The 10,000-nt window shown below is 39.7% G+C and overlaps 1 protein-coding gene across 1 annotated transcript in view; it reads right to left on the bottom strand.

Annotated features, from left to right (window-relative positions):
* Positions 1–10,000, bottom strand: part of LOC121561885 (caskin-1-like) — a 47,547-nt gene that overhangs the window by 401 nt on the left and 37,146 nt on the right. Inside the window, exons 13-15 of the mRNA XM_045218832.1 lie at positions 2,519–2,965; positions 1,941–2,274; positions 1,535–1,683 (exon numbers count right to left, since the gene is read on the bottom strand). Coding sequence (XP_045074767.1) covers positions 1,535–1,683; positions 1,941–2,274; positions 2,519–2,965 — 930 coding nt within the window. The remainder of the gene's footprint in view (positions 1–1,534; positions 1,684–1,940; positions 2,275–2,518; positions 2,966–10,000) is intronic.

The raw sequence follows: 10,000 nt of genomic DNA, 5'->3' as shown, positions 1-10,000 counted from the left end.
AGGGAAGGAGAGAGAGAGGGAGAGAGAGAGAGGGAGAGAGAGAGAGAGAGAGAGAGGCAGGGAAGGAAGGAAGGAGAGAGAGAGGGAGAGAGAGGGAGGGAGAGAGGCAGGGAAGGAAGGAAGGAGAGAGAGGGAGAGAGAGGGAGGGAGAGAGGCAGGGAAGGAAGGAAGGAGAGAGAGAGGGAGAGAGAGAGAGAGAGGCAGGGAGGGAAGGAAGGAAGGAGAGAGAGAGGGAGAGAGAGGGAGGGAGAGAGGCAGGGAAGGAGAGAGAGAGAGAGAGAGAGAGAGAGGGTGGGGGAGAGAGAGGGAGGGAGGGAGGGTGAGAGAGACGAGAGAGAGAGAGAGGGAGAGAGAGAGAGAGTGGGAGGGAGAGAGGCAGGGAAGGAGAGAGAGAGAGAGAGAGAGAGAGAGAGAGGGAGAGAGAGGAGACATTAAACATTTAAAAATCTTCTCATATCCAATGATACCTCTTAAAGGGGATGTTTACCTAAAATCCACAATATCCCAAGTGATTCCATACACTGAAACTACACTGAACAAAAATATAAATGCAACATGTAAAGTGTTGGACCCAGACATTTTACATATGCACAAAAAAAGTCACTCACTCTCATAAAATCACTCACTCTCACATTCACTCTCATATTCACTCACTCACACTGGCACTCACTGGTCCACTCATTCTTTCCTTAACACACACACAACTTTTCTCTCACGTACGTTCTGAGAAGGAAAACTCCACATAACTACTTTCAATGTATGGAATCACTTTGGACATTTTAGATTTTAGGTCAACTTCCCCTTTCATTTGGATTAGGTGTTGTGTGTGTGTGTGTGTGTGTGTCTTCACTGGTTGTGTGTGTGTGTGTGTGTGTGTGTGTGTGTGTGTGTGTGTGTCTTCACTGGTTGTGTGTGTGTGTGTGTGTGTGTGTGTGTGTCCTTACTGGTTGTGTGTGTGTGTGTGTCCTCACTGGTTGTGTGTGTGTGTGTGTGTGTGTGTGTGTGTGTGTGTGTGTGTGTGTGTGTGTCCTTACTGGTTGTGTGTGTGTGTGTGTGTGTCCTCACTGGTTGGGTGTGTGTGTGTGTGTGTGTGTGTGTGTGTGTGTGTGTGTGTGTGTGTGTGTGTGTGTGTGTGTGTGTGTGTGTGTGTGTCCTCACTGGTTGGGTGTGTGTGTGTGTGTGTGTGTGTCCTCACTGGTTGTGTGTGTGTGTGTGTGTGTGTGTCCCTTACTGGTTGGGTGTGTGTGTGTGTGTGTGTGTGTGTGTGTGTGTGTGTGTGTGTGTGTGTGTGTGTGTGTGTCCTCACTGGTTGTGTGTGTGTGTGTGTGTGTGTGTGTCCTTACTGGTTGGGTGTGTGTGTGTGTGTGTGTGTCCTTACTGGTTGTGTGTGTGTGTGTGTCCTTACTGGTTGTGTGTGTGTGTGTGTGTGTGTGTGTGTGTGTGTGTGTGTGTGTGTGTCCTTACTGGTTGTGTGTGTGTGTGTGTCCTTACTGGTTGTGTGTGTGTGTGTGTGTGTGTGTGTGTGTGTCCTTACTGGTTGTGTGTGTCATCCTGGTTAATCTTCTGCTCCACAGCTTCCAGAGCTGCTGCCAGGGAGGCGCTGGTCTCCACCAACCTCTGGTGCTGCACCTCCTTTATCACCCCCTCTACTTGGGCTGGAGCCTCCTCCATCACCTCCTCCTCTCTCCTTCTCTCAACTCTCCTCTCCTCCTCCATCACCTCCTCCTCTCTCCTTCTCTCAACTCTCCTCTCCTCCATCACCTCCTCCTCTCTCCTTCTCTCAACTCTCCTCTCCTCCATCACCTCCTCCTCCTCTCTCCTTCTCTCAACTCTCCCTCTCCTCCATCACCTCCTCCTCCTCTCTCCTTCTCTCAACTCTCCTCTCCTCCTCCATCACCTCCCTCTCTCTCCTTCTCTCAACTCTCCCTCTCCTCCTCCACCTTCTCAACTTCTCTCCGGTCCTCTTTAGTCTTTCCCCCCTCTCTCCTCCCCCCCTCCCCCCCAGCAGGTCGAACAGAGAGGCCAGCGATGGCGGAGCGGGGAGGCTTGACGGGTGGGGGGTGGACCCGGGGTGGAGGGGGTCTGGGGCGTGGAGGGGCTGGTGGAGGGGGAGGTGTGGGGGGACAGGGGACAGGGAGGAGGGGAGGGGAGCGTGTCTGGGACAGGGAGAGGTCTAGGGTGAGGGGTGGGGAGGAGAGGGAGGGCTTGGCGGGTTTAGGAGCGGTGGGAGGGGGGCTGGGTTTGAGGCAGACTGGGGGAGGCACCGCCTCGGATCTGCTGAGCGGGAAAAAAACAGAGAAAACATGTTTTAGAGGTCAGGTCCAGGTAAGGGGACTTGTCTGCTCGGGGTGGGGTTAGGTTTAGAGGTCAGGGGTCAGGGGTTAAACTCACCAGGACTGTCAGCTTCAGGTCCAGGCAGGGGGACGCGTCTGGTCGGGGTGGGGGGGTCCTGCTGCTGTCTCCTCACAGCCGCCATCGAGGGTTTGGGCGACACCGGTGGCTTCAGCGGCTTCCTGACTTCTGGCCTATCACAGCTCTCCCTGCGAGAGGCCGCTTCAGCCTCCGACAAAGGCCGCCTCCGCAGGACAACGCTCGCTGTGATTGGTCGACCCTCCGTTCAGCTGCTGGGGGCCAACAGGCTGCGATGGGATTGGTCAATGCCTGGCGCGCTGCTCTCTGGTTGGTCAATGCTCTTCCTGCTAATGTCTGGTTGGCCACTGCCAGGTGTGCCGCCGCTGGTTGGTCGATGCTGGTTATGCTAATCTCTGGTTGGCTGCTACCAGGTGTGCCACTCGCTGGTTGGTCGATGCTGGTTATGCTAATCTCTGGTTGGCTGCTGCTGGTTGTGCTGTCGCCTGATTGGTCGTGGGCTGTGCTCGCGGCTGCGTGGGCGTCGCGAATGGTGTCTGTCTCCGTCAGATGGAACTTCTCTCCGTCAGAATAGTGGAGGGGGGGGGGCTTCCTCCTGGGCACCAATCAGATTAACTATTAGACATGTCAATCAACTATCATCTGTATAACTGTTCAAGTGATATATTTAATTGTAACTGTTACAGACTGATAGAGTTAGACTGATATAGTTAGACTGATATAGTTAGACCGATAAAGTTACAATCACAGAGTTAGACTGACAGAGTTAGACTGATAGAGTTAGACTGATATAGTTAGACCGATAAAGTTACAATCACAGAGTTAGACTGATAGAGTTAGACTGATAGAGTTAGACTGATATAGTTAGACTGATAAAGTTACAATCACAGAGTTAGACTGACAGAGTTAGACTGATATAGTTAGACTGATAGAGTTAGACTGATATAGTTAGACTGATATAGTTAGACTGATATAGTTAGACTGATATAGTTAGACTGATAAAGTTACAATCACAGAGTTAGACTGATATAGTTTGACTGATAGAGTTAGACTGATATAGTTAGACTGATAGAGTTAGACTGATATAGTTAGACCGATAAAGTTACAATCATAGAGTTAGACTGATAGAGTTAGACTGATAGTTACAATCATAGAGTTAGACTGATATAGTTAGACTGATATAGTTACAATCACAGAGTTAGACTGATATAGTTAGACTGATATAGTTACAATCACAGAGTTAGACTGATATAGTTAGACTGATATAGTTACAATCATAGAGTTAGACTGATAGAGTTAGACTGATAGTGTTAGACTGATAGAGTTAGACAGCTAGTTAGACTGATAGAGTTAGACTGATATAGTTACAATCACAGAGTTAGACTGATATAGTTAGACTGATATAGTTACAATCATAGAGTTAGACTGATAGAGTTAGACTGATAGAGTTAGACTGATATAGTTAGACTGATAAAGTTACAATCACAGAGTTAGACTGATAGAGTTAGACTGATATAGTTAGACTGATATAGTTAGACTGATAGAGTTAGACTGATAGAGTTACAATCACAGAGTTAGACCGATAGTGTTAGACTGATAGTTAGACTGATAGAGTTAGACTGATATAGTTAGACTGATAGAGTTAGACTGACAGAGTTAGACTGATAGTGTTAGACTGATAGAGTTAGACTGATAGAGATAGACTGATAGTGTTAGACAGCTAGTTAGACTGATATAGTTAGACTGATATAGTTAGACTGATATAGTTAGACTGATAAAGTTACAATCACAGAGTTAGACTGATATAGTTAGACTGATATAGTTACAATCACAGAGTTAGACTGATATAGTTAGACTGATATAGTTACAATCACAGAGTTAGACTGATATAGTTAGACTGATATAGTTACAATCACAGAGTTAGACTGATATAGTTAGACTGATATAGTTACAATCATAGAGTTAGACTGATAGAGTTAGACTGATAGAGTTAGACAGCTAGTTAAACTGATAGAGTTAGACTGATATAGTTACAATCATAGAGTTAGACTGATATAGTTAGACTGATATAGTTACAATCATAGAGTTAGACTGATATAGTTAGACTGATATAGTTACAATCATAGAGTTAGACTGATAGAGTTAGACTGATAGAGTTACAATCACAGAGTTATACTGATATAGTTAGACTGATATAGTTACAATCATAGAGTTAGACTGATAGAGTTAGACTGATAGAGTTAGACAGCTAGTTAGACTGATAGAGTTAGACTGATATAGTTAGACTGATATAGTTACAATCACAGAGTTAGACTGATATAGTTAGACTGATATAGTTACAATCACAGAGTTAGACTGATATAGTTAGACTGATATAGTTACAATCATAGAGTTAGACTGATAGAGTTAGACTGATAGAGTTAGACAGCTAGTTAGACTGATAGAGTTAGACTGATATAGTTACAATCATAGAGTTAGACTGATATAGTTAGACTGATATAGTTACAATCATAGAGTTAGACTGATATAGTTAGACTGATATAGTTACAATCATAGAGTTAGACTGATAGAGTTAGACTGATAGAGTTAGACCGATAAAGTTACAATCATAGAGTTAGACTGATAGAGTTAGACTGATAGAGTTACAATCATAGAGTTAGACATATAGTTAGACTGATATAGTTACAATCACAGAGTTAGACTGATATAGTTAGACTGATATAGTTACAATCACAGAGTTAGACTGATAGAGTTAGACTGATATAGTTACAATCATAGAGTTAGACTGATAGAGTTAGACTGATAGAGTTAGACTGATAGAGTTAGACTGATATAGTTAGACTGATATAGTTACAATCACAGAGTTAGACTGATATAGTTAGACTGATATAGTTACAATCATAGAGTTAGACTGATAGAGTTAGACAGCTAGTTAAACTGATAGAGTTAGACTGATATAGTTACAATCATAGAGTTAGACTGATATAGTTAGACTGATATAGTTACAATCATAGAGTTAGACTGATATAGTTAGACTGATATAGTTACAATCATAGAGTTAGACTGATAGAGTTAGACTGATAGAGTTAGACCGATAAAGTTACAATCATAGAGTTAGACTGATAGAGTTAGACTGATAGAGTTACAATCATAGAGTTAGACTGATATAGTTAGACTGATATAGTTACAATCACAGAGTTAGACTGATATAGTTAGACTGATATAGTTACAATCACAGAGTTAGACTGATATAGTTAGACTGATATAGTTACAATCATAGAGTTAGACTGATAGAGTTAGACTGATAGAGTTAGACAGCTAGTTAGACTGATAGAGTTAGACTGATATAGTTACAATCATAGAGTTAGACTGATATAGTTAGACTGATATAGTTACAATCACAGAGTTAGACTGATATAGTTAGACTGATATAGTTACAATCACAGAGTTAGACTGATATAGTTAGACTGATATAGTTACAATCATAGAGTTAGACTGATAGAGTTAGACTGATAGAGTTAGACAGCTAGTTAGACTGATAGAGTTAGACTGATATAGTTACAATCATAGAGTTAGACTGATATAGTTAGACTGATATAGTTACAATCATAGAGTTAGACTGATATAGTTAGACTGATATAGTTACAATCATAGAGTTAGACTGATAGAGTTAGACTGATAGAGTTAGACCGATAAAGTTACAATCATAGAGTTAGACTGATAGAGTTAGACTGATAGAGTTACAATCATAGAGTTAGACATATAGTTAGACTGATATAGTTACAATCACAGAGTTAGACTGATATAGTTAGACTGATATAGTTACAATCACAGAGTTAGACTGATAGAGTTAGACTGATATAGTTACAATCATAGAGTTAGACTGATAGAGTTAGACTGATAGAGTTAGACTGATAGAGTTAGACTGATATAGTTAGACTGATATAGTTACAATCACAGAGTTAGACTGATATAGTTAGACTGATATAGTTACAATCATAGAGTTAGACTGATAGAGTTAGACTGATAGAGTTAGACAGCTAGTTAGACTGATAGAGTTAGACTGATATAGTTACAATCATAGAGTTAGACTGATATAGTTAGACTGATATAGTTACAATCATAGAGTTAGACTGATATAGTTAGACTGATATAGTTACAATCATAGAGTTAGACTGATAGAGTTAGACTGATAGAGTTAGACCGATAAAGTTACAATCATAGAGTTAGACTGATAGAGTTAGACTGATAGAGTTACAATCATAGAGTTAGACTGATAGAGTTAGACTGATAGAGTTAGACTGATATCGTTAGACCGATAATGTTACAATCATAGAGTTAGACTGATAGTTAGACTGATATAGTTAGACCGATAAAGTTACAATCATAGAGTTAGACTGATAGTTAGACTGATAGAGTTAGACAGCTAGTTAGACTGATATAGTTAGACCGATAAAGTTACAATCATAGAGTTAGACTGTTAGAGTTAGACAGCTAGTTAGACTGATAGTGTTAGACAGCTAGTTAGACTGATAGAGTTAGACTGATAGATATAGACTGATATAGTTAGACCGATAAAGTTACAATCATAGAGTTAGACTGATAGAGTTAGACCGATAAAGTTACAATCATAGAGTTAGACTGATATAGTTAGACTGATATAGTTACAATCATAGAGTTAGACTGATATAGTTACAATCATAGAGTTAGACTGATAGAGTTAGACTGATAGTTAGACTGATATAGTTAGACCGATAAAGTTACAATCATAGAGTTAGACTGATAGAGTTAGACTGATAGAGTTAGACCGATAAAGTTACAATCATAGAGTTAGACTGATAGAGTTAGACTGATAGAGTTAGACAGCTAGTTAGACTGATATAGTTAGACCGATAAAGTTACAATCATAGAGTTAGACTGTTAGAGTTAGACAGCTAGTTAGACTGATAGTGTTAGACAGCTAGTTAGACTGATAGAGTTAGACTGATAGAGTTAGACTGATATAGTTAGACCCGATAAAGTTACAATCATAGAGTTAGACTGATAGAGTTAGACCGATAAAGTTACAATCATAGAGTTAGACTGATATAGTTAGACTGATATAGTTACAATCATAGAGTTAGACTGATAGAGTTAGACTGATAGTTAGACTGATATAGTTAGACCGATAAAGTTACAATCATAGAGTTAGACTGATAGAGTTAGACTGATAGAGTTAGACCGATAAAGTTACAATCATAGAGTTAGACTGATAGAGTTAGACTGATAGAGTTACAATCATAGAGTTAGACTGATAGAGTTAGACTGATAGAGTTAGACTGATAAAGTTAGACAGCTAGTTAGACTGATAAAGTTAGACTGATAGAGTTAGACTGATAGAGTTCGACAGCTAGTTAGACTGATAGAGTTCGACAGCTAGTTAGACTGATAGAGTTAGACAGCTAGTTAGACTGATAGAGTTAGACTGTTAGAGTTAGACAGCTAGTTAGACTGATAGAGTTAGACTGATAGAGTTAGACTGATAGAGTTAGACAGCTAGTTAGACTGATAGAGTTAGACAGCTAGTTAGACTGATAGAGTTAGACAGCTAGTTAGACTGATAGAGTTAGACTGATAGTGTTAGACAGCTAGTTAGACTGATAGAGTTAGACAGCTAGTTAGACTGATAGAGTTAGACTGATAGTGTTAGACTGATAGAGTTAGACTGATAGAGTTAGACTGATAGAGTTAGACAGCTAGTTAGACTGATAGTGTTAGACTGATAGAGTTAGACTGATAGAGTTAGACTGATAGAGTTAGACAGCTAGTTAGACTGATAGAGTTAGACTGATAGTGTTAGACTGATAGAGTTAGACTGATAGAGTTAGACAGCTAGTTAGACTGATAGAGTTAGACTGATAGTGTTAGACTGATAGAGTTAGACTGATAAAGTTAGACTGATAGAGTTAGACAGCTAGTTAGACTGATAGAGTTAGACTGATAAAGTTAGACTGATAGAGTTAGACTGATAAAGTTAGACAGCTAGTTAGACTGATATAGTTAGACTGATAGAGTTAGACTGATAAAGTTAGACTGATAAAGTTACAATCATAGAGTTAGACTGTTAGAGTTAGACAGCTAGTTAGACTGATAGAGTTAGACTGATAGAGTTAGACCGATAAAGTTACAATCATAGAGTTAGACTGATAGAGTTAGACTGATAGAGTTAGACAGCTAGTTAGACTGATATAGTTAGACCGATAAAGTTACAATCATAGAGTTAGACTGTTAGAGTTAGACAGCTAGTTAGACTGATAGTGTTAGACAGCTAGTTAGACTGATAGAGTTAGACTGATAGAGTTAGACTGATATAGTTAGACCGATAAAGTTACAATCATAGAGTTAGACTGATAGAGTTAGACCGATAAAGTTACAATCATAGAGTTAGACTGATATAGTTAGACTGATATAGTTACAATCATAGAGTTAGACTGATAGAGTTAGACTGATAGTTAGACTGATATAGTTAGACCGATAAAGTTACAATCATAGAGTTAGACTGATAGATATAGACTGATAGAGTTAGACCGATAAAGTTACAATCATAGAGTTAGACTGATAGAGTTAGACTGATAGAGTTACAATCATAGAGTTAGACTGATAGAGTTAGACTGATAGAGTTAGACTGATAAAGTTAGACAGCTAGTTAGACTGATAAAGTTAGACTGATAGAGTTAGACTGATAGACTTCGACAGCTAGTTAGACTGATAGAGTTAGACTGATAGAGTTAGACAGCTAGTTAGACTGATAGAGTTAGACTGTTAGAGTTAGACAGCTAGTTAGACTGATAGAGTTAGACTGATAGAGTTAGACTGATAGAGTTAGACAGCTAGTTAGACTGATAGAGTTAGACAGCTAGTTAGACTGATAGAGTTAGACAGCTAGTTAGACTGATAGAGTTAGACTGATAGTGTTAGACAGCTAGTTAGACTGATAGAGTTAGACAGCTAGTTAGACTGATAGAGTTAGACTGATAGTGTTAGACTGATAGAGTTAGACTGATAGAGTTAGACTGATAGAGTTAGACAGCTAGTTAGACTGATAGTGTTAGACTGATAGAGTTAGACTGATAGAGTTAGACTGATAGAGTTAGACAGCTAGTTAGACTGATAGAGTTAGACTGATAGTGTTAGACTGATAGAGTTAGACTGATAGAGTTAGACAGCTAGTTAGACTGATAGAGTTAGACTGATAGTGTTAGACTGATAGAGTTAGACTGATAAAGTTAGACTGATAGAGTTAGACAGCTAGTTAGACTGATAGAGTTAGACTGATAAAGTTAGACTGATAGAGTTAGACTGATAAAGTTAGACAGCTAGTTAGACTGATAAAGTTAGACTGATAGAGTTAGACTGATAGAGTTAGACAGCTAGTTAGACTGATATAGTTAGACTGATAGAGTTAGACTGATAAAGTTAGACTGATAAAGTTACAATCATAGAGTTAGACTGTTAGAGTTAGACAGCTAGTTAGACTGATAGAGTTAGACTGATAGAGTTAGACTGATAGTGTTAGACTGATAGAGTTAGACTGATAGAGTTAGACTGATAGAGTTAGACAGCTAGTTAGACTCATAGTGTTAGACTGATA

The sequence above is a fragment of the Coregonus clupeaformis genome, unplaced genomic scaffold (genome assembly GCF_020615455.1).
Source record: "Coregonus clupeaformis isolate EN_2021a unplaced genomic scaffold, ASM2061545v1 scaf1840, whole genome shotgun sequence".
In the NCBI taxonomy this organism is placed as follows: domain Eukaryota; kingdom Metazoa; phylum Chordata; class Actinopteri; order Salmoniformes; family Salmonidae; genus Coregonus; species Coregonus clupeaformis.
This window is presented reverse-complemented; position numbering and strand designations above follow the sequence as displayed.